This window comes from Vigna umbellata, chromosome 9, assembly GCF_029865625.1.
Source record: "Vigna umbellata cultivar VRB3 chromosome 9, Vumbellata_1.0, whole genome shotgun sequence".
Taxonomy (NCBI): domain Eukaryota; kingdom Viridiplantae; phylum Streptophyta; class Magnoliopsida; order Fabales; family Fabaceae; genus Vigna; species Vigna umbellata.
The window spans coordinates 35,801,757-35,828,325 of NC_142173.1; the positions used below are offsets into that span (position 1 = coordinate 35,801,757).

Consider the following 26,569-nt stretch of genomic DNA (forward strand, 5'->3'; position numbering starts at 1 on the left):
TATATTACACGTTCATAGTTCATGCTTTACAAAATACCAAAAACTGAAATTTGTTGTTTTTCTGCTTTTCAGATCTCGTAGAGACAATTAATTTAAAAAAATAAAAAAAAATTTAAAGTCGTTTATTGATAAAATTCGATGTTAAATTTAACGTCTCCCGATATGACGTCGTTTTCGAATTCGACGTGAAAGACCCAAAATATTCGACGTTTGTAAGCTGTTTTTTGTATTAGTGTCTGATTTTATTCATAAGTACTCTATATACATAATTTGTTTTTTACTTTTGTGATTGTAATATTTATATATCTTTATAATTTGCGGAAAAAAACTTTAATATATTATAGTTATTGAATGAAATATAAATTTATAGTAGTTGTTTCTTTTAGTAGGAACTGAATGAATGCGCATGTAACATACAACTCACTTTACAAACCTTTAACACAATTGTTAAATCTAATAAAATTTAATGCATTTTAATTATATTTAACAATAATTAACTATTTCATACTAATAATATTTGTCACATAAAATTAATGTAACATTTGGTGTTACAAGTTCACTTTTGTTTTTTATGAATATATACGTAAGTATATTATTTAGTGTTAATTATTAAACTTATCAAATATAACATACTTAATAAATTCAGTAGTTATCAATTTATTATGTTTGATGTTTATTCTTTTATTTATTGAAATTTTTAACATTTTTTATGTAATAATAATAATACATTTGTATTTATAATTTTCAATTGAAATTATTTTATTTTTAATAGCCAAAGATTAAATATAATTTTATAATTTTTTTCTTAAAGCAGGAGTAAACTTCGTTATTTTAATTATAAAACGTGATATTTAAAAATAAACAAACTTGCGTATTTTAAAAAGTACATTTAGTTTAATACATTATACATCAATGGAATAATAACATATATAATTAATTATTTTCATAAAAAAGTTTACATTTCAATAAATATTAAGTAAGTTGATTAATTGATTACATTAATTATGCAATATCAAACTATTAGTAATATAATTATGATCTTGAATAAAGGTGTTTTTAAATCTCCTATATGTATTTATTTCTTATGATAAATTTCAAATGCATATAACTCCGAAGGAGGAAGAATATTTTTTTACTTAATTACTTTTCATCTAAATAGTTAATATATAAAAAATATTATTAGTAAAATTTTTATTAGTAAAATTTTATTTTTAAAATTAAAACTTTTTAATATTCTCCAACTCTAATTCTCATAGGAGAGATAAAATAAACAACTCTAAATATCGATTATTTATAAACTAAAATAATTACAAGCATTTTGATAAAATAACTAATATTAAAAAGTATTAAAAATAATGTAATAAATGAGAGAGAAAAACTTAAAAAAAAAATGTCTCGGGAGGAAATATATATAAAAAATAATAAATAAACAAAATATGTGGACCAGAACCTAAAATAAATTATGAAAGATGTGGGAGTGGGTATGGTGTAGTCATAAAAGAACTATATAAAATGGCTAGCAAATACAGTTCATGATTTCCCTTAAATTAAGCCCATTTAGACACCCAAAGTACAGCTCCTTCCTTCACCTCCATAATTTCTTTCTGCAGCTTCATAGTTTCTTCTTACTTCTCCATATACTTAAAAAATTCCAATTATATCATCTTTTCGTATTGAGTTCTAGCATATACAATCAGGAGACTTTTCATAACATAAAATCTGGAATGAAAAAAATATATTTCAAATTTTACGTTTCGAAATACAAAAATTATATATCAGAATATACAATTTGGAATATAATTTTTGCATTTTAGATTATGTTTTCTGAAATACAGAAAAAAAATATATTTTGGATTATACATTTCAGAATGAAAAATAAAATATGCATTTTGACTTGTAAAATCTAAAATATATTTTTTTTTTGTATTTTAAATTGCACAGTTTAAAATGTCTTTTTGCAGAAGAAAAATGTGAAGAGTAAGGTGAAAAGGCTAGTGAAGGAAGAAGAAGGTGATGAGTGGAGGTGCCAATAGAAGTGAAAGAAGAGAGGATATCAATGCAGATGAAGAAGAAGGGATGTTGGTGGAGGTCGATGAAGGGACTTCGATGGAAGTGGAGGAAAAAGAAAGGACACCAATGGAGTTGGAGTTAAAGGCACCGATGGAGGTGGAGGAAGATTAAAAGGGAAGAGAAGTTTGTTGGTGGAGGAAAAAGAAAATAAAGAAAGAAGATAAGGGCAAACAAAATATATTTTTACTTGACATACAGAGTTGCAAGAAAAAATGTATGAAGGTGCATGAAAAAATTTTCTACCAAAATTTAGAACTTTTGAATTAAGTCATATATATAACATGTGACAAGTTTTAATAGAATATGTACCAAGTAATTTATTATTTTATATGTTATTAATTAGATCTTTATTATAAATCTCTAATTCTTTAATTAATTGATTTTATTCACATTGACTCGTTTATTATTAGTTTTAGCTATTGCAATAGATTTGACAAGAACGATTACATTATTTCATTACTTGTAGATGACACGCCAGTAAATTACAAGAAATATCAAATCCAAGAATTGAAACTACAATTAGTTAGAACGTTTGATACAAAAGACTTGGGAACAATAAATAAGAATTCTAAGAAAAAAAATAACTAAGACAAAAGAGATAGGAATGCTTGACTTTTTAAACATAATTACTTGTTGAAAGTATTACATGGTTCGACTTGCAAAATTGTAAGTAAAATTATCTATCTTTTTTGTCCTTTACAAGTTATCTTTAAGTATGTATCATAACAATGAAGCCAAGAGGATGAATATGTCTCGAGTATCATATGTGTTAATGATGTGAAACTTTATATATATCATGATTTATATAAGACTAAGCATTGCATAAAATTGATATCAATTAGTAAATTCATCACAAATCGAAGTGAGAGCATTGAAATGTTGTTAAGTGGATATTTAAACACATTAAAGGAAACTCTGGTGTTTATCTATGTTGTAAAGGACCAACATTTGTTTTTAGGGACTACATCAATTTAAATTTCGCAAGTGATCTTAATATATAAATATCTATTATTGATTATGTATTTACATTGATAGGAATGATAATTATTGGCCAAAGAAGAAGATATTCAATAAAGAATTTTGATGATGATAATGTATGGAGAAGTGTTGAAGACTTAAAGAATGAATTAGTTCAAGAGAGACGCGTCTACCAATCATGTTCACTCCCAAATGAGTCTAACAAATCAGAATACACTCCTACAAACGATCCATCATCTAACAACTCAATTATGTTAGCAACAAAAGAAGATTTGAACTCAAAGGATGTTTTGATAATGAAGCTAGCTATTGAAGATTAGAAGAACATGCTATTCAAAAACTTTTTGTATTAAGTCATATATTAGATTTAGGATGGAAAGATGTATAATAGGTTGGAGGACTATGAGAAAAAACATTATTTTAAAAATTCACTAGAATAATCGATTATCCGAGTTAAATTTAGTATTGGCAAAAGGCATTGGAATAATCAATTATCGCTTAGGATAATCGATGGTAGCTACAAAAACCTTTTTAGCTTCTGACCTACTTTCAAACTTGGGCCTATAAATACTTTGCATATAAACACTTTCAAGACAACTTTTCACTAAGAGTTTTAGAGTTGTGTGCCTAAGAGAAACTCTTTGTGTTTATGAAAAGGGGCTTTGAAAAACCTAGTGTAGGTAGGGCGATAATTTTCACTAAGTGTGTTTTATGATTGAGTGTTGTTATTGTTGTTAAGAAAGTTGTACATCAGTTGTGTGTCAAAGGAGGTGTTGTTCATCTTTTATATGTCAAAGAAGGTGTTGTTCATCTTTTGTGTCAAAGGAGGTGTTGCTCATCCTTTATGTGTCAAATGAGGTGTTGTTCGTTCTTTGTATGTCAAAGGAGGTGTTGTTCATCCTTTGTGTGTCAAAGGAGATATTGTTCATCTCTTGTGTTTTCAAGATAGGTGCTTTCTAACCTTAATCTTTCTTTGTTATTGTAAGTATTGGTTATTTATTAGTGATTAGTTAATCCCTCTTTAAAAAGATTAACAACTGGATGTAGAGTTATTTTTTTTAATTCAAACCAGTATAAAACTGCATGTGCAATTCTCTTTTTCCAATAAGCTAGTTATCCAAGCTATGCGATGTCGTATCTTGGTGTACTACATAATTTAAGTATATGCAACATGAACCTCATTAAGTTCTTGAAGAATTGAATCTCTCCAGTCAAGCTTCAAAAGACAAGAAAGATTAAGATAAAGAAACCTTACATCTTTCATTGATTTATCGAAGTATTTATAGAATGAAATTACTTCGATCAAGATTGTAAGATTGTAAAAGATGGAGGAAGGTGGTTGATTCAATTAAGTTATGTTTAGTTTGGTTCTTAATTTTTTTTTATGAATCTTTGAAGGTTGAAAGTGATTATTAATGGTAGATACTAGGCATGGGATGTTGGCTAATTTTGGTTGAAATTTGTTAAAATTGGGTGGAACTTGATTGGGTTCTATAGAGGATTGGTATCAAAGGCTATTAGTTTAGGTGTTTTGAATTTTAAAAGTTTGATTGGTGAGAAGGGAATGACTATGGGAAACAAGTTAAACTTTTAATTGTTAAAAATTAAAATGCTAAATTCCATGTTGAAGGAAAAATTATATAAGCATTTTGTTGGATACAAACAAAGTCCCACATCAGATAAAAAAAGATGAACATGAGTTTATATACACATAAGATACCTCCATTGGAAAGAGGCCTTTTGGAGTGGTACCAAAAGCAAATCCGTGAGGCTTTGACCCAAAGCGGACAATATCTTATCAATGTGGGGATCTATGTGTATGTATGTGTGTGTTGACCCTCCCTACAAATGGTATCAGAGCCCATGGTTCGGATCTGGTGACCGGGCTCAGTAGAGTACGTCCCTCCATGATAAAGTGAAAGTGAAGCTTGGCAGGTGGCCGGATGTATCATGAGAGGTGGAGAGCAAGAGATGCTCAGTGTTGTGACCATGTCTCTTGAAAGAGAGTGTTGACCATGGTGTACTCGAGGACAAGAAAAGACTTCCGCTACATGGGAGGTAGAGGTGGAGAATCATAGTCCTTTGTTTGAGGGGAGGATGTTGGATACAAACAAAGTCCCACATCAGATAAAATAAGAGATGAACATGAGTTTATATACACATAAGATACCTCCATTGGTAAGAGGCCTTTTGGAGTGGTACCAAAAGCAAATCCGTGAGGGCTTGGCTCCAAAGTGGACAATATCTTACCAGTGTGGAGATCTATGTCTGTGTGTTGTCCCTCCCTACACATTCAACTAATTTTAGAGAGGCTTAGTGAAAATGGAATGTATCAACACATAAATCCAATACAAATAAAGTGAAAAAGGTGTTCATAAAACCTTGTAATGACGATATTCCCAAAATTTTCTGCTAGCATTCTTTGCACTTCTAGCCTTTTTTGTTACAACAATATCACCACAGTTGCAAATAGAGATTATCTCACCTCCCATCCAACCACCACCATGTAAGGAATGAGAAATTCATTTGCCCTATGTATTGGAACAAGAAGAACAACCTTGGGAAGAAGTCATACCTATCTCGAGACAACGACTTTGCTCAATTCAAGGTAACCTTCTTCAATTACCAATCTTTACCCTTTCCTTTTACTTAATAACTTTAATTTTTAACATTTCCACATGAGTAAACTTGACATTTACACGTCAATTGACCTAAGCTTGCCACGTAATGAATAACTGGACATGTCATTCACTATTGGCTAAGGTGGACATTATACCATTAGTGTTTTTAACACCATCAGTAAAAAGGATTAACTTGAACCATTTTTACAAAACATGGAACCACTTTGAACAATTCAAAAATAAGATGATCACTTTGAACACAACTAACAAAATTAGAGACCAAAATTGGTATTAAGCCTTTTAGAGAAGAAAATAATAATGTGTAAATTTATCATCATGATAAATCAATTAGTGCTTAACAAAACATTAAAACAAGGAAGGATGCATTTGGAGAAAGTTTAAAATGATAAGAAAACAAACGCTACATGGTGCACTGATAACAGTTGAAAAACCATTCTTTTATACTTAATTTTGATATTAAAAACACCCTTTATGACTTAGAAACTAGCTTGAAATCATGTTTTTGCTTAAGTTGTGAGAATAAGAGAGTTGAAGGTGGTATTATTGGTTTTATGCTTGTTTTTCCTTGTTTTGATAGGAATTAAGATGAATTGGATGAAGAAGTTGAAGTAGCAAGGAGCTGAAGTTATGAAAGGCTGGAAAAGTGGTACATAGAAGAATCACAGATAGCGTTGAGCGTCATTTGGGGGCACTGAGCGCCAGTCTGGAAGTGCAACCACTATTTCACGCTTGGGCGCCACCATTGAGCGCCATTCTAGAAGTTCAACCATGTTTCACGTCTAGGCACCACCGTTGAGCGCCAATTTGGTTTTGAAAGCATTGTTTCACGCTTGGGCGCCACCGCTGAGCGTCATTTGAGCTACCGTTGAACGCCATAAGTGGGGCGCTGAGTGCCAGTCTCGTGGGCTTGGACTTTTTCTGCACTCTATTTAAGGTTTTGGAGGACTTATGGTTCATATCTTTGGACAGAAGGAGGCGCAAAAACACTCTTTTCACCCCTTGGAGGCAGATTTTGGATGCGAAAGCTCCGATCTTCAACTTTAAGGATTTTATCTTTCATTCTTTTTCATATTTTCATCTAGTTTCACCATGTCTATGGTGAACTAAACCTCCTTTGTTGTTGGGAAAATGATGTAATCCTTTGAAACTCTCATGTATTGAATTGATTTATATTATAAATGCTTTACTTCATTAATTGTTAGGGTTTTTCCTCTACGCTCTATGCATGCTTTGTTTAACTCATTCAATTGCATGATTATTGATTTTGTCAATATGGACACATATGAAAAAATCTAGAACTAGAAAAATTCTTCCAAAAGCAATATTACCTAGACATAGGGATAGGAGGGTTGGTTGCCTTTAAGCTTCTGTGCGAATGTAATGCATAATTAATTGTTGGAGATACAAGACATTGTAAACTAGTAATTAAGAGTAGACTTTCTTCAACAAGACATCGGGTTTAAGGTAAATTAGAAAGTGACATTAACATTAATGAAGAAGATGAATTCATAAATACATGAGAGTGGATAGGATAAGTCGGAAACTCCAACAATATAATCATTCCATATTTTATATCAATCACATTTGCGTTCTTCAAGTCAATTGATCAACACTTGCACTCATATTTATTTTTTGCATTATAAACACTATGATTTTGGTTACAAGTCGTAATTAATCAAGAAGCCACATGAATGTTTAGGTTGTGAGTTCTAGAAAAACGATACTTGGTCTTACCAATTATTATTATTTGATATCATTCAGTACACTTATCGAAGTGTTAACATGCACTAACCACACTTAAATTAAATAAAAAATTATCTGAATGTACGTATTATTAGGATAGTAGAAATATATGGTTGATTAAGTTTGAAGACCGGAAGCAAAGATGGAAAAGGTTGAGTTCAAATCTTTTCCAGTAATATAAGATTGGTTTGATGAATTTCAATATTACATAAAAAAAATAAAAATCACTATAAATAGTAAATGAACCCATTTTAATTGTTGTTCAACTTTGTTATAATTTTGACCTTTTTGTACCAATATTTGTTTTTGTATTTGTTTTTATTTTAAATTATTAAAAAAAATTAATTTATTTTGTGATATAATATTCTTTTGCCACGTCACTAAACCAATTAACTTTGTTTCTATATATTTAATGGACGGAAGGGATTAGATTAAGATAAATTTTATCATATGTGAACCAAATTAAAACTTTTAAAAAAAGTTAAAGTAGAAAAAAAATAAAATTAAACCTTATAAATAAATAGGATGAGATAAAACAGCCTACCATGCTTTTTCTTCATGGTAGCCATCCCTGTGTTTAATTTAAGGAAGAAGAAAGTGTTTAATTTAAGGAAGAAAGAAAGTGTTTAATTTAAGGAAGAAAGAAGTAGCATCAAGTTATGTCAATGTAAAGAATTTGATAATAGGACAAAAGTTGATGGAGACCAGCCCACCAACCACGTCTTTTATTTATGTTTCGACTTCGAGTCTTTTCTCAATTTTAACTTATTTAGTGTCTTCTTAAGTCAGGGTGCACCACAACAGAGTCATACCCTTATTCTTCTGATATACACACAAAAGTTTGTAAATCCGAAGAAACCATGTGTCCTCTCAGGTTCATTCTTGTATTCTTGTCGGCAACTCTTGCCGGTTTCTTGGTTCTCAGAAATTTCAGATCTCAACCTCACATCACTAACACTGAGTTGGATGCAAACAATGAACACACCCTAACCTTAAAGAATGCAACTTCCAAGGTACAAAGAGGACCATTTTTCACTTATTTCTGTTTATGCTTTAGATTTTACAAAAATGTTGTCTTTTCATATACTGTATTGGTGAGTCTACAGGTTCGTGATGTATTGCAATCTGGATTCTGGACCTTCCTTGACATGGCTAGCGGTCGCTATCTTTGGAGGCACTTAGTCTCTTCCTCTTCCCCAAATCCTGAATGAACGGTTCCTATGGTATATATTTGCTTTTAATGGTGATAATAAGCATAACTTAGCTGCAATAGCACTACTTACTGTCCACTCTTTAACACGTGGTTTAGACTTATAAGTAATTGCTTGTTCTAAATGGAATACCAATATGGTGTAATTGATTGACAAATAACCATGTTTCTTACTCACTGTGTGTCTTGCTCACTATGAATTTAGCAGAACAACTATTTCAATAAAAGAGTATTTTGCAGATTAGTTTGAGTTTTTGGAATGAAAATATCTCAGTTCACGAAAATGTTGTGAATTAAGTACGGTTCTCCTCCCTTAGAAACTGCTCTTCTTTTCTTATGTTTTATTTTCAAGAAATTAGAGACTGAAATGAGAATTTCAAAGAGTAGAAGACTAAAGTGATCAATCTTTACGAGACTAGCGGGGTTCTACAAGGATAACCCACCACCAATTGATAATGCAACACGCTTCACCTGCTCCAAAGAAAATATCTTAGTCTTAAAATTCTTCATACAAGGCAAGTATAGGCTTTTGAACCTTTTTCTTCAATAATTTGGAACTGATTTAAAATGCTACCAGGATACTTTTGCTGTGAGGAGTATATTGTCTTTATTTGATTTGGTTTTGGAAGAGTATAATTCAGATTCCTGGTTGTAGACAATATAAAACCTAAGACTTTTTAAAAAAAAAATGGTAATTTATAATCTGTGATAAAGATGATTTTATCCCAACATTTTTTTTAAATTAATTGTTTGTGAAAATCAGTTCTAGACATAGAAGAGTGACAAGGTATGTTTTTGGGTTAATGTGTTGAGGTTGATTATGTATAATTAGTGAAAAAATTGCCTTTGCCTGTATCGGATGCAGGTCTTTGTATAAGAGGAATTGATAAAGAAACTCCACAATTTATTGATTTCTCTTAGGACAGTATGTATCACACTCTTTATTCACCCACATCCTTAAAACATTTTGAGCCACTACCACTACAACCGGTTTAACCAGTAAACTTGCATAAATATTCAAACTCAACATCTGTCAAATTTGAGACTCTATGTATTACAATAAGGTCATGGCATTGTAAAGAACAAGAAAATATACAGGCACAGCATCATTTACAATGGCATTTCATATTCCTAATGCACAAAGGTTTGAGGCACTGGAAACTAAGAAATTATGTTTTTGGGACTGAGATTGTTGTTGCTGCAGTTGCTCCAACTGTTGTGATTACTGTTGTTGGTCACCTTGCCATACCCAAACAATATCTTTAAGAGCAGGCCTTATGGCTTCTTTCAGTATTTTCTCATATTCCAGCGTATCTCCATTTGATTTCTTCACCTCCACCAAGTGCAGAAGTGGAGTAACCTCAAAGATTTCTGCATCAATGGATAAGATCCCCTTCCTACCTTCATGAAGGCTCTCCAATTTCAACAAACCGGCAGCCCTTTTCTTTATTTTCATCTTCAGCCGATTTGCAATTTCTTGCAGCCTGAAGATGATGAGAGATGCTGGTTGTCTTGAAGTAAATCTTGCTTCCCTTTTTGAAAGCTGTCTTCAAAGAATCCACAAAGATTAAACCCAGGTGAGAGGGAGATTATATCAAAGGCATTTATACTTACTGGCACAACTGACTCTTGCCTTGCTTCTGCTGCTAAGCCATTACTTCCATCACCATATTGTTCAGAATGATGTGTAATTGAAGGAGAGACACTCCTGTTTTCCCCTTCTTGTGTTGTCTGTATACCATTTGGCCACTTCCTAAACCAAGAACATTGCTTAATCTCATCAATGGAAATCCTAGTGTTTGGATTTGGATCCAACATCTTGCTCAATAGCCTCCGAACTCCTCTTGGGAGCCATCTAGGACATGTAAACTCTGCCTTGCTTATCTTCCTATACATCACCATCAAATTAGGATCTTGGAAAGGGATGTAACCTGCTAGTAAGACAAACAAAACTACCCCACATGACCAAATATCAGCTTTTGCACCATCATAACCTTTCCTTTTGATGACCTCAGGAGCAACATAGGCAGGTGTTCCACAAGCTGTGTGCAACAAGCCATCTTGGTGTTTGGATTCAGCCAGGGCACTTAACCCGAAATCTGAGATCTTCAGATTATCATTTTCATCCAACAGAATGTTCTCTGGCTTTATATCTCTATGGCATACACCTCTACTGTGACAAAAATCCACTGCATTCACTAGCTGAATAAAATATTTGTGTGCAACATCTTCTTTGAGCTTTCCTTTGGCCACCTTCTTAAACAGTTCCCCACCTTTAGCATATTCCATAACAAAGTAAATCTTACTCTTTGTGGCCATGACCTCAAAAAGCTCAATAACATTTGGGTGCTTCACCAGTCTCATAATAGATATTTCCCTTTTAACGTGATCAACCTGCCCAGCTTTTATAACCTTATTCTTGTCAATCACTTTAATGGCCACACCTTGGTTAGTTATTGTACTACGGCCATAGTAAACCTTTCCAAACGTTCCTTTACCTAGTAACCTTCCTAGTTCATATTTTTGCATCAAGATGTTTGATTTGTTCTCCCTAGAAGACATTGGAGTTGGGCAAAATAAAATTTCACTCCTTCAGCCAATTAAAATATCTATATCATGTACTCAGTATAGAGATTATATGATAGCAAATAAGCTACTCAACCGTCTTCACGCAGGTGATGTACTAACACAACAGGCACATCAAAATAACATGTTTTCCGATTATGCATCAATGGATACTGAAAGATTGAGCCAGCAATGTTTTCTCCACTGTTACCAATTAAGCTGGGCAGTGATAGCAAGAACATAACCTTATGGATCTCAGAGACAGAGCTCATTTTCCTGCATCTCTTTCTCTGGCTATGTCATGCACTGTTGAAGAATATATACATATATGTGCGCCATAGATAGCTGAGCAAACTTCAGAACTATACTGAAAATTGAAGATGATTTTCCTGTCGATGTAGTCAGTCTGAAAATCATAGAAGAATCAAACTCGATTCAATAACTAATGTTTTATATGTATAAATAATATATAAATAACAAAAAAAAAAATTAATCATAGCTCTGATAGTTCATGACAGATAGTATACTTTGGTATAAGTTGAATTCAAATATATACATACAGAGTGACTGTCACAGTAGCTTATCTGATTGTAACCAACATAAAAGTAAAAAATTTGATTACGAAAGGCAGTTGCAGATATTACAGTTCAATGTAAAATGATTTCACATTGAACGCATATAAATACAAAGTGACAGTAGTATAGTTATAAGATCTTAGAAAATGATGTATGTTTTCAGCCTCACAGTAAACACGTAATTCATTGATCTTTAGCAAGAGAAATTTGTTGCTGAAATAATAGTGAGATAGTAAGAAACATGTTGGTGTAATAGCACAATCCAAAGCATAAAATAAAACCAAAAACTCCATAATAAATAAATGAAAATAACCTCAAACCTTCAGAATTGAGATTGAACAGTTGTAGCACCAAACATGGTAGAGATATAGTACGGTGGTTGTATAGAAAAATAAATTAACTAGTAAGTACTAGAGCTGTTACTTGTTTGCATACAACATTCATATATAGTATGGATATTTCTGTAATGTTTTGGAATTGTTCATGTCATGGTGTGCCATCACCAGAGAAATGTAGCCGAACACGTGTACGGACATTAATGCATGAGGAAAAGGAATGAATTTGGAAGTTTCCACGTCATGGTAGTGTACCTAAGCAAAATTGATGATGTTGTGCCAGGTGGATGGTGACTGACACGTTGGCACTCATGATGATCTCGTGTTGCTTAGGTAGGTGATTGATTTCGATCGAATAACCGATACACACCATCATAAAAGTTACCAAATTCAGCCTATGGCTTTCTTTTCAAGGTGTACATTTTTATTATCGATATATTTCTTTTCTTTCTTCTTAGAATTAATGGCACTTTTATTATAGGCTTAATTATTTATACAATACCTACTATAGTGGTAGAGTATCAAATTATGACTACTTTTAAAAAAGTTTTAATTATGTCTTAATTTTAGTAAAAGTGTGTTGATTAGATTTATTTTTTAAAAAAATTATTAATGACGTTTATGACATGTTACATGTAATTTTTTAAATTTTTTTGTAAATGTTTATATTGTCATATCAAGTTTTTGGTGTAATACATGACATTGTCCGTATTTTATATTAAGTATCATTATCTTGATTTCAATTTAATTTTTAAATATTTTTCTTTGATTCAATCTAGTTTCAATTCTTTTTCTTAAAATAGACAAAATTTATTACTTTTACAAATATTATACTAATATTTTTATTAAAAATGACTTTTTACTTATTATTATATTATTGTATGTTATTAATCCATGATTTGTTAATCATGACTTTAATTACTAAGCTTTGATATAAATATTAGTATAACATTTATAAAAATAATAAATTTAGTGTCAATTAAAAGAGAACCAAATTTATTATTTATATAAATAATATTAATTTTTTTTGAAAAAACATGGATTAATAATATATTAATTTTAAATACTTGTTTTCTTTAAATATTTATATTTAACTAGTTTTAATCTTATAAAAAACATTAATTAACAAAAAATTAATTAATAATATATAATAATACAATAGGTTAGAAAATTATTTTTAATAAAAATACTAGTATAACATTTAGTAAACTTTGTCTCAATTTGGAGATGGAATATAAGAGTTAAATTAAAATCAAAACAAACAATATCATGTCAACGTGTAAAAGTGAAAGTACAACATGTCATATGAACTTGATACATAGCAATAAAAAATTTACAAACAATTTTTTTTAAAAATCATCACAAATTAACACGTAACATGTTATTAACGCCTTTAGTATCTTTTTCTTAAAATTTTAGTATTTTTTTTTTCAAAAAATATAATTGAGACATTTTTAAAAAAATTAGGATGTAATTGAAATTTTAAAAAACGAGACCAACTCAATATATTATTATCAAAAGTGAGGATTATACGAGTCATTAAACTTTTATTTTATTGTTATAATAATATTTTTAACTTTTTTCATAATCAGTATAAATTCATTTTCAGAAAATTAAAAAACTATATTATTTCTTTTTGTGAATATTCTAAAATAATAAAATATTATGAAAAACAAACACATTAGATACTAAGACAAAGTAATAAAATTCTTACGTTGTTCGCTTGCGCTTATTTATTGTATAGGAGAATTAGCAAGGATAGATTTTCGTGATAAACGTTGTTCGGTTCGTTGATTTGCAAAGAATGAAAAGCAGGGATTTGCGAGGATTTTACTATTTTTTGCATCTCGCAATTTTTCCAAGATTTGCAATGATTTATATCGAAAAGTTTTATATGCCCTTGTGCTATTTCTATAATTTCACAACCATTTTAAAGGCATGCATAATATAAATAAACCTTGAAACGTATTCGATTCTTAAATTTTGATACTTGATTCCAATCAACGAAGCAATAACACTGTGCTATCACGAGAGATATTATTGTCGCTGCCCATGTGAGGAGTTTGCACTGTCTCTCGCCATGCTTTTGCAGCGCAGTCTAGTGGCCCTAGCGAGATTCTCTGGTTGACACAACCACTCAATGCAAATGAGAGATTCGTGTTTGAATTTGAAAAAGAAGCCTGACCATGAACACCATTAATAAGACGGTGTTGGTAGATAACTTTGGTGTGTGTATTAACTGTGAGAGTGTGTTTACTTTGCGGAGCTTTGCGCGACTGAGACTTGTGTGTGTGCTGAAGCTTTCAGTTGAGATGTAGCAGCTGTGAAGATGTTCATCTGAGGTAATGTTTCTCGCACACATTTATGTGGTTTTTGCAGGTTGAAGACGTCTGCAACTGGTGAAGACGAAGACATGGGTGTTTGGACGAGGAAGAAGGCGGTTGATGATGAAGGCAATCAGATGAAGAAGACGAAGGACAAGTAAGAAGGCGGTTGATGATGAGGAGGCAAGTGGATGAAGAAGACGAAAGCTTGAAGCAGAAGAGATCTTCATGTATTCGGTTCCACTGTCAAGCGTATCCGGTTCCAGCCTTTGGAAGAATTTGCGAAAGAGGTGTATTCGGTTACATGCTTTTTATATCCGGTTCCATATAATTTTGCGTCTCGAGTCTGCGTGCTTCATATCCGGTTCTGCAGCGTGCTTCATATCCGGTTCTGCGGACGACACCTCTGTGTTCTGGTTCTAATAACCAGTTCGAGTAATCGGTTCCCCATACCTAGAATACTTGCTCTGTCGCCAAAACTGGGTTAGCATAAGTGTGTTTACGGCCGCCCATGGGGTGATGCGGTTATGATCTTCGTGGCGTCGGTGTGAAAGTGTACATCTGCCATGAAAGCAACGGTGGGTTGGGGTTGAGGAGAAGGCCTCAGAGAATGGAGGTGTGTTGTTACGATCACGATTCGACGTAGACATAGACGCAGGTGGAGAAAACGACGACGGAAAGCACGGAGATGTCTGGCATGGAGAAGAGGACGAAGGTTTGTGCGGTGGAGGATATCTGGTGGTCTTGGCCGAACAATAGTATGGTGAGGTTGATGGGGATGGAGGTGGCATTAGGTGGAGGTGGCATAACGTGGAGGAGGACTGTTCTGTCGAGGGTGAAGGGCAACGTTTTGCAATGTTTTCCGGCGTACGGTTGGCCGCAAATGGGTTCCATGAACTGCAAATGGCCATGTCCAGTCTAGGTACCTGTGATGAACCCTTTATTATTTTATTTCTCGTTTCTATCCGCACTATATCATATATTCGATTGTTTGAAAAAAAAGGGTAAATTATATATGGGAATCTTAATTGTAATCAGGTCTGTTCATGGCATTACAACCCAAGATCATTGCCGGTGGAAAATCTGTTGCAGCATTTTCTACTACGTGCAAACACAAAGGAACCATACCTTGGGGAAGGGCAGCCTGCAATATATAGGCCATATCATAAACAACTAAGAATTATATACTTTGAGTGTAATAGATAGTTGATTAAAGAAGGTTTCATAACTGGACAATTGCAACATGCAAAAGAACTCCACAGAGTCCAATGCCTATGGAGGTTGCAGCAATAACAGTTGGACCTGTCAAGAACCTAATAGCCATAGAAAATGCTGTCAACACAAAGGAATCATAAACAATATATATATAAATTGTGCAGGGTTATATTTGGAATGCTGATTGCATTGCCCATAACCATACTCTACTACGTGCTTCTTGGACTCTAATCTATCTTGCCAGGCAGAAGGATATGATGCTGTAACTGTACGTACTACGTGAAGCCAAGGACACCACGCTCAAGCGGCTGGATGAAGAAACGTAGAAGATATTTGATTTTAGATGTTAGAGAGGGAAAGAAAAATTATATATAGTATATAGTAGAATGCTATATATATATATATATATTATTTATGATTGGTATGAAAGTTTGGGTTTGATTTCTTCCAAATTTCTTGCCCACTCTGAATTCTCTCTATTTGTTAATGGAAAAATCTAAGCAATGTGTCATGAAGAACAACAGAACTTCAAAACAAACTCAAACCAAACATTTTAGCAGCGTATCATGTAGGAATTTGTAGGAGAAAAACCACTTGGTCTTCTTTGCTTCCATTTTTATTTCCTGATCTTGTTTACTCTTTTGACTTTTTAATTACAGAACTATCACCTTCTTTTAATTATGTTCCCTGATTTCAAATATTTTTACAGAAGACACCGAAATAAAATTGTTTCCTCTACAAATCTTTCAAAATTGGACATAAATTGAAAATGAAATTGCAGTTTTGTTGTAATTAAGTAAAAACAGAAAACAAAAGATAACAGTAATAAGATCATAAACATTGTGACAATGTGGCAAAACACATTGCCATAAAGCACAGTCTCTCATAAACAAATTAATTTTAATAATTATTTTTAATTTTTACTCTTATAAATATTTTTACAAATAAATATAACATTAACAAATACTACATTTAAAAATAAATTCATTTTACTACATTATAATTTTTTTAATTTTTAAAAATTAATTATAATAATTATTTATAATTTTGGTCTTTTTATATACATTTTTACAATTAAATATAACATTAATAAATAAGATTTTATATTACTTTAATATCTACGGGCATTTTGGTAATCTTTAATTTCTACCAATTAAACTAATTTTTTAAATTTATCACATCAATCAAGTCCTACACTAGTTCTCACAAACTTTACTTCCAAATCCTCTCTTAATTATTCACAAATTCACTCAAAAAAACAACAAAAAAATTACCATCAAATCCATTCAATTACTCTCCTCAAAATCATCTCCCACAAATCACCTTAGGTGAACAAAACATTAAACTCTGAACTTAATTTAAAAAAAAATAATGCTCAAATATGACTTGTTTAATTAAGTATACTTAAATATTTAAGTTTGACTTCAAAAGATCAAGAGTGAACATGAATTGTTTAGATTGTTTATAACTCTTTTTTTTATAGCATTCTTTTAAATTATGTTTTCAATTTTATTAATATAATTTCTTAAAATTATTTTAATATTAATCTCATAATTAAAAACTATGCATAAATGTTTTTCTAAAAACATCATTTACATATGGGTTAAATATGTTTTTCGTCCTTAAGTATCACACGCTTTTGGTTTTAGTCCCTACTCGAAACTTTGATGCTTTTTAGTCTTTGTAACACCCAAATATTTTAAAGGGTATTACTGATAGTAGAGACTAAATTAATTCGATATCTCATATAAACAATCAAACTTTATTTCAATTACTCCAAAGTACAATACCAAACTTACAAACTTTAAACAATATAGTCTTCACCGTTGACATTTCAACTTTTAAATTTTACACAACATAATCTTCCCAATACAAATTTATTCTTTTTACAAAAAATCCATGAAAGGTTTTCCCCGCATCTCTCTCATCTCTAAGCTTTTTCAACCACATCTGCAACATTATCTAATCACATATAACATGAGTTATATGATCATAGCATAAACAAATAAGGGTAAGCCAACCATATCAAATCAATCATTAAACTTGTAATAAGAATAGTTTAATCATTTATTTCTACAATTACTCAAATATCATTACCCCGATGTCATTAATTCATCATTATCAAAATCATCTTCCTCAATTTCATAAACCTTACAATTTATACTATGCTTACTCACGAAGCCTTATGGTCAGACCGCTCTCTGCCTGCTTCCTTAAGCCTCACCTGTATACTATGTCTTATAACCACATATTTGCTTCTATAAAACTTATAAACCACATATATGTCAAAGCCTTATGGTCAGACCACTTGCTGCCTGCTTTCATTAACCTCAGGTGTTACTTTGTTCATACCAAGCTCTCATGGTATAACCGAACATACTACTTCCCGTAGGAAACATCATTTCATAAGCAATAATTTCTTATATCCACTCCAACATTTCATCACATCAACATTTCATACTCTCTTATCCACTCCAACATTTCATCAAATCAACAATTCATAACCTCTTCTCCACATAACTCAATCATGTTCATTCTCTAATCATAATTTGACAATAACCTATTTTGGTGTCAATAAATTAAACATATCGCCAGCTATCATACTTCATATTATAAACTCATTTTTGACCATAACGAGTATAACTCAACATATTTTCACCAATTAAAGATTCATAGATCAGCCAAAACATTTCATCATATCTGAGCCACTACGTATTAAAGTCTGAGCTCAATGTAACGATAAATAAAATATATATGAAGTTTTTACCATGATAACTTTATGCATCTCCAATTAACTTATTTTATTTTAATTTCATCCTATTAGAGATCTTTCTTTACCCCAATTGGTCACCGGAGAGGACCCAGATGTCTGAACGCATCAAACTCACCTTCGACGCCAACACATATGACTAGTCACAACTGACTGGACCAGGCCAGGGCTGCTCTATGATCAGGGATGTGCCAACTCAGGTTTTTAAGGTTCCTCTATCCTACCAACAAAGGGAGGCCTTCAATAATTAACAATTTATTTATTTAAATTATCTACCTTGTTCGCTTATGCTCTAAATCTAAAATGCCTAATTTTAATATTTTTACTTCCTCTTACAACAACCTCAAATAGTATCACTACATCTATTTAATACTCATATACAAGTTATTACAGAATCCTTACTCCAGACCTTCCAACAAGATCAATTTCAGCCAAGAAACTCATTCATGATAGAATTCATACAAGATAATTATAAACAATTACCCATAATAAGATATTACTATAAATGGTCATAGAAGAATACAATATTTGACAATCATAAGAATAATCTTAATATAAAAATTCATGGGAAACAAGAAGTTGAATCTGGCAGAGCCGGTTAGACAACTTCTAATCCATCCCAAAATACAATATAATTAAATAACAAGAACAATACATGTCTGGGGAAATAAGAAGTTGAATCTGGCAGAGCCGGTTAGACAACTTCTAATCCTTCCAAAAATGCAATAAAATAAATAAGTAAAGTAATAAATAGTTTGGGGAAACAAGAAGTTGAATCTGGCAGAGCCGGTTAGACAACTTCTAATCCTTCCAAAAGTGCAATAAAATAAATAACTGAAGCAATAGAAAGTTTGGGGAAACAAGAAATTGAATCTGGCAGAGCCGGTTAGACAATTTCTAATCCTTCCAAAATACAATAAAATTAAATAAGGAAAACAATAGAATGTTTGGGGAAACAAGAAATTGAATCTGGCAGAGCCGGTTAGACAATTTCTAATCCTTCCAAAATACAAAAAAATAAACAACTGATAACATACAAGTGGCATAACATAATCAACATTACATTTTACAACTATCACACTTGGATATCAACACAAAGTATACTCTCATTTAAAATTTAAGATCATACAGAAACAAAATACTCCATATTCAAGATATAAGATCAGAAAAAACAAATATAGCATATCCAAGACTCAAGATAATACAAAAGGAAATACTCAAAGTTAGCTCCCCTTACCTCTATTACAGACTTAATCCCCTCGTCCTCTGAAAACTTCCAGAATATCCCATTTGAAATTCTTCCAACTCTCTTCTCTCAAAAATTTTCTAAGTTCTTTGGTGTAAATTTTCAGCCTCCCCCCCTTGGCTATTTATAGCAAAAAAAAATTTACTATTCATTTTTACTATTCATTTTAACTATTCATTTTTTTATTCATTTTACTATTACAAAAATAATTTTTTATTTGCAATTTGATAAATTCTGATCTCAAAGCTACGTGGAACACTTATCCTTTCCAAAAATATTTTTTTTTTTTTTTTTTTTACTATTCACTTTTTACTATTCACCTTTTACTATTCACAATTTACTATTCACTTTTTTTTTTTTTATCTAGTATTTAACTTACAAATATTTTTCAAGGATCTTACAGTCTTCATAGTATTGAAACTATTAGTATTAGTCCTTAAAATTGGACGGCGTCAACTTTTAGTTGATCTGGCAAACGGCGAGGCCACGTCTTCTTCTTAAGTATCTGCCATGTTGCTTCTTCGTCATCTCAGTTGGGGCAAAGTTGAGTTCTTCTTTTTCGTCATCTCAGATTAACCAATTCACAGATCCCCTCAGGAATCGACCCAGAAAAATTATTTCCTGAAATTAACAAAATTGACAGGTTTCGTGCCCCGGAAATCCGATTAGAAAGTTCGTCTTCGGCAACGTTGGCCGCTACGAAAGTCCCTCCGGCGCCGCCGCTAAGGCCCATTTTGCCTCTACTTCCACACTGCGACCGTCTTCAGGGATCTCATCTCCTCCAACGCTGCATCTCGCTTCCGCAATGAGATCGGAAGCACCGTTAGCTGGCCATGTCATCGCCGCCTTCATCCCTATGTGAGGGTTTGTTCCCCAGTTGGTTTCTCCTCTGGCCACGTCGCCGCTCCGTTCTCTGTTCGAAACTCAGCGTGGGGAAGATGAACGAATGTATGATGATAGTTGAGGGGATGGATCTGTGTGGTTCAAAATAGCTCCTTAAATAATGAATCAATGAAAACAGAAAAAGTAAAGCGTACTAAAAAACTCACCAAGGATCACTACAACGGAGAAGAGGACAAGAACAGGCACCGCGCCGAACTTCGCAATCAAAATCCAGTTGTCAGCGCGGTTCTTCGCTAGCAGCCGGAGCTTCACCGTTGCGGAGCGCTTTACTGCCACCGACTGCGACTGGAGGCCATCGATGCAAATCTTCACCATCGGCTGGAGATCTTCCGGCGAAATGCTCTTGATAATCTCCATGGAGAAGCTCTCCCTCTGCAGGAAAGTTGTGCAGGGCTCCAGCTCCACTTCTCCAAATATATTGTTCTTCTGCACGCATTCCGCTGATGGGAGTGTCGCAAGGCGCTACAGCTCGCCGGAGATGTCGTTGCTACATGCGGAGAAATCACTAAAGGCCTGAGAGAGGTCGAGGAAGTCATCCTCTGCCGTTGTGATTGCAATTCTCGATTTTGGGGTGGTATCTAATCTAAAAGCAGAATGAAATTAAATCAGATCCTAATTACACCAAATCGAATTTATATGATTTTTTTAGATCAAATCAATAATTATGATTTCTTTCCTTTATCTACACATCTATGTCATCCATACAATAATTGCTTGTTTGGGTTAATGTTGTAAGATTGGTGTTCCTTGGTTGTAGTTTCCTCCCATGTCATCTCTGCAAGGTGCTCTGCTAATACCTTCAGCTACAAAGCACCCTTTAAACATGGGTAATCCATTTCTTTCATGGAATCCGTCCTCATCATCATATGCATCAGTGCCGCCTCCTCAAGCACAAACCCTTGCACCCACAATGGGACCAGGTAATTCTATTACTATTTTCTCAATCAGCTATTTCATCCCAGGGCAATTGGCTCTTTATCTGGACTTCCATTGTGTGCGACGACGACGAAGCCGAAGCGGTAACCGGCGATGAAGGGTTGGTAACATGGCAATCAATTTTTAAAAAGAAAAGCAACGTGGCAGAGAGTAAAAAGGGAAGGTGGCTCGCCGTTTGCCACGTTTGTGCAAAAGTTAATGCCGTCCAATTTTAAGGACTAATACTAATAGTTTCAATACAAATTTTATTATAATATTTTTATTTATTTTTAAAAGTAATACTATTTTATAAAATAGACTGTTTTATATTTAGTTGCAGCAATCAAACATCAAATAAACCTCTACTAATTGTAATATGTTTGTACCACTTGTAGGTGTTTAAATACAATGTCTTTTCTTTTCTGATGAAGAAAAAACATTTATTTTCCTAATTTACCACATCAATGTAACATTTTAGCTTGGTTGGATTAGTTAGGAAATAGGGTTTCACTTACAATTATTATGTCATCATACTTTTGTCTAATTTTTATAGAAAAGTAAAAATAAAAACTAAAAGAATAACATATAAATAAAAAATAAAAGATAAAAAAATGAAGGAAAAAATAAATATAAAGTAAATAGTAAAAAAAATAAAGGAATAAATAGATAAAATTAATGTTAAAGGCAAAAATATATAAATAAAAATAAAGAAATAAAATACTAGATAGAAGATAGTTTAGGCGCATGTTGAATGAATGTAAATGTCTGAGTTGAGTTGAGTTTTACAAAATTATCCATGTGCAAAATTTTGAAAATTGTATTTAATTTATAATAAAATTATATATATCACTAACCTTTTAATTATTCCAATCTTAAATTTCTTAGTGATTAAATTTAAATTATTTTATTCTAATATCTCCTTCTTGATAATTACCATAAAATAATAAACTTTAATTAATGATCAATGATTTAAAGATATTATTGGAATTAACTCATTCCTAATAACATTAATCCTAATTAGTTTTATTTATATTTTCTAAAATATGAGTTTTTTTCAAATTTGAGTCAAATCTCAATAGTAAGAAGTGATTAATTTCATATAAATAATAAACATAACATTAATAATATAATGAATAAAACTTTATATAAACTAAATAGAAATTTATACCAAATCTCGACTCAATAAATAAAAAGTGACTAATTTCATATAAAAATAACAATATAACGAATAAAGTTTAGGTAAACTAAATAGACATATATTTGAGTCTTGTTATATTAATGGTATTATAAAATTTACTATTATAAAGAACTACTTATAATAGATGAAGGTTGATACGTGCTAAAACTCCAAAAGCCACTATATCCACTTCAAAATCAGGTAAACTTATTTTCTTAGTATAATTGATATAAATAAGCTTTTAGGTCAATGTCTTGCTAATTTCTTCACCTAATCCGAATTACTCATAAAGTATTATTAATTAAAATTTTAAATAAATACTCAAAAACATTTTAAAAGATAAACTTTTTATATCATTAAATCCATAAATATTGTTAAAAACATGAGTCTTGACTACATAATCCTATCGGTGGATCCACTGCTTTTTTTTTCTTATAGAGCAGATATACACTCTTGTTGGTGATTAAGAAATGTATATTTTTTCCTATTTTTTCTTCAAATGCAAAGTAATTAGGGTGGTATAATACTTGAAAGAAAGAGAAGATTTTACTTGAAGATTAGAGATTAAAATTGTGTTTTAATTTAAATATATTATTTTAATCTCCTAAAATTATTTATAAAAATCTAAACCCGATCAACCCCATAGAATTTTTCTTAAACCATGTATTAATGCAAAATGGCAGGTAATCTGTTATAGTTTCTTAGGTTAGGCACCTTTTGTATAAGTATAACCTAATTTATTATAGAAACCTAACAATAGTATGTTTAAAAACTTATTTCATATTAAAACTTTAAAGGTTGAATTAAAAAAAATAGATTTCTATGACTAATAATACATTGGATTTTTTATATTCATAAATTTATTAGTATAATACATTTGGATTTTTTCTGTGATTCACTAATTTATGACTCGATAAAACTTACTTATTCATGAATCTATGACTAAATTATTAGTCTTACGTATTATTAGTCTATGATTCAATAAAATCTAAGTATTATTTAAGACTAATATATCACTAATATTACGTATTCATGAATCTATGACTCAATAAAACTTACCTATTCATGGAAATAGGTTTCTATGACTAATAATACATTGATTTTTTTTATGACTCAATAAAACTTACGTCTTCATGAATCTATGAGTAATAATACATTCATATGTACTCGACCAACCACAATTGGTCTATCACCCGAAAGTCAATTACAAAAAATATTGCATTTTATAACTATCATAAAAAAAATTAATAAAAAAATGAAGATCCAATATTATCTATTAAATATTTTTTATGCTAAAAAAATATTATTATTTATAAATAGATCAGTTATGATTTTCTAAAAACATGCAATATATCCTACTAAATTAAAATGACCTTTTAAAACAAATCAGTTAACCATTTTTTATGATAAATAAGACTACCAAATCAGATCTTAATGAGTTATATAGGCTATAGGCTTTGATGGTAAAAACTAATTCATTTTCCTCTTTTTTTTTTATTAATCATATTTTCAAGCTAGAAATATGGGACGCTAATTTTTATGTGTACTTCCTTGTAATTAATTCACGACTATTAAATATATACAAATATATACAGAATTTTAATTGTATTTTGAGTAACTAAAAAATTTCAAAATTTTTTATTGAGTCTCTCTTAAATCTTGTGATGTATTGAGTTCTCACATTTTTGTAAATTTTCAATTGAATTTCTGTCATTAGATTTTTTTCTATTAACTATATTACTGCTATAGTAATTTTATCTTACATAAATATGTCATATAATGATGTGTTAAGATCAATAATGATTAATATCCCTTAAAGATTTATTGTATTTAATTAAAAAATTATTTTTAAAGTCCTTTAAAATTATAAAATATAAATTAAAAAATATATATAATTATAAAATTAGAAAATTATGAAATATAAAAAATATAATTTTATAATTTTATAATTTTATTAAAAAAGATACAAATTGAAACTACATCCCTTCTCTTCAAAAATCCAAAAATTAAAATGCATGTATACACATATATAAATGCCAAGATCTCATAAGATTTAAGTAGGAAACTAAACAATTGCAGCAACTTGGGTTATTTTAGATATCATACATAAAACTTAGCTGGTAATAATCTAGAAAAAGACCAAAGATTGGTTGTGTATATTCTTATTTCTTGGTTGGTTCCTTACAGAAAAACAATCTCTGAGTCGTTTTCCCTTGAGAAGTGGACTTTGATAAACAAGTTACACTTTTTCTGATGTGGATGATGAGATCAAAATTCGAGAGTCAGATTTAAGTTACTAAGAGATGCCGTTAGCAAGTCTCAATTTGTGCCTTCTCATCACTTTTGTAGTCTTGCTGTTCTTTCACCAAATAATATGTTAGCATTCCATTAAATATTACAAAAGTATTGCCATACTAACAGTGATTGTGATGGCCTAACTGATGCTGTTTGTTGGGAAAGTGCCATTGGGAAGTGGGTAACATGCATCTTTGTTCACTCTCTTCTTGTCTTCACACAACATAAACCACTCACAATTTTCTTTGCTATATTATACTAAATAAGGTTCTTCCATTTTAGAGTTTAATATGCAGACACTGTCTAATTCTGACTATGCAAAATCTATAATTAAAAACAATGAATGAAATGAATGAATGAAGTATTCCTTATTTGCCTGCATGACAGGGAAAAGGAGCATTGGATCTAAAATAGTTGACCAAAACAATTAGAGTAAAGGAGAACTGACAAGGCACGTGGTTCGAGAAAGAGTAGCACGTGTTCTTCTTCATCTTTCTTCCGTTCATTAATTAGGGTTGGTATTGCCTTACGCCATGTTTTTCTTTTCTTGTCTTGGTCTTGTTCTTGAGATGGATGGTTAAGATCATTTTGTATTCAAACAAACATTGAATTGCGTAATGCAATAATAAACATCCAATAACCCCATTGGGAAGGGATGTTTTTTTAACCATTGGTTGTATAAGATTTATTGCAAGACTAATTCAGAAGACGTTGTTACAACTAAAAGGAAGAACTCTTTGAACAGTGATGTGACTCGTTCTTTGTTTTAACATATTAGCAAGACTTTTATAGAATATGTTTTGTACAATGTAAATCAATTAACACGGTTGTTAAGGTATTGAATTATTCACTCTATTTGTTAAGATGTTAAATCGACACGTTTATCTCAGAGATATCCTGAAAAAAATATTACAGAAACTAAAATAGATGATTAGTTAAACTTTTGCTTTTTAGATAGAAAATAGTTTTTTTCTTATAGCCTTTTCAATTCAAAAGCTATATCCCGACACTTTTGTTTCTTAAAGAAAAGTTTCTCAATAATCATTCTTCCTTATTCATATTATATTCAACTCACGAAAAACATTGCACCAACTAAAACAAATGGATCATTTTGGAAACATGTGATTTGATGGCTATATATACAGATGATAATGCAAAACTGTTTTACATTGTCATTTATTTACTATTACCTATTGTATCAAACTAAGATAATTATATACAATTTTCTTAGACGAGAGTATCAGTTGTTTTATACTTAAAAATACATAAGCTCTTGTTTATTTTTAATTTTATTTGATATCATATACGAAAAAAACCTTATAACATTATTGTCTTAAAGTAAGTATTTTGTTAGAACTTTGGTCTTGGATTGGAAGCCTATTTAATTTTTTATGTATGCTGAATTTTTATTGATATTGTCTTCTCTGTCGTACAATATCTCAGCAATTTTCAGGCTTTGATTGTGTCGTTCTAGGGTTTCTGGCACGACAGTATCGTAGTCAAGCAAAGCTGTGGAGAAGATGGTCAAAATCAGTAAATAAGATGAGATTGAAAAGGAAAAGAAAAATAGTGGGATGATAGAGCCTTGTATTCCACTTCATCCTTT

General features: G+C 31.2%; 3 protein-coding genes across 3 annotated transcripts; 2 read left to right on the forward strand and 1 right to left on the reverse strand.

Moving 5' to 3' along the window:
- The first annotated feature begins 8,199 nt into the window (after positions 1-8,199).
- On the forward strand, positions 8,200-8,820 carry LOC124835984 (uncharacterized). The gene is made up of 2 exons (XM_047311036.2): positions 8,200-8,446; positions 8,540-8,820. The coding sequence occupies exons 1-2, from the start codon at positions 8,294-8,296 to the stop codon at positions 8,642-8,644; spliced, it is 258 nt and encodes an 85-aa protein (XP_047166992.1). The 5' UTR covers positions 8,200-8,293; the 3' UTR covers positions 8,645-8,820.
- A 706-nt stretch (positions 8,821-9,526) lies between these two features.
- On the reverse strand, positions 9,527-12,582 carry LOC124835983 (CBL-interacting serine/threonine-protein kinase 10-like). Its single transcript, XM_047311034.2, is given in 3 exon segments — positions 9,527-10,182; positions 10,185-11,614; positions 12,104-12,582. Coding segments are annotated over 2 exon segments (1,338 nt in total). The 5' UTR covers positions 11,206-11,614; positions 12,104-12,582; the 3' UTR covers positions 9,527-9,865.
- Positions 12,583-14,385: 1,803 nt separating this feature from the next.
- On the forward strand, positions 14,386-16,309 carry LOC124835985 (auxin efflux carrier component 2-like). The gene is made up of 3 exons (XM_088099410.1): positions 14,386-15,364; positions 15,481-15,596; positions 15,769-16,309. Exons 1-3 carry the CDS (start codon positions 15,298-15,300, stop codon positions 15,886-15,888), a joined length of 303 nt encoding a protein of 100 aa, XP_087955536.1. The 5' UTR covers positions 14,386-15,297; the 3' UTR covers positions 15,889-16,309.
- The last annotated feature ends 10,260 nt before the right edge of the window (positions 16,310-26,569 follow it).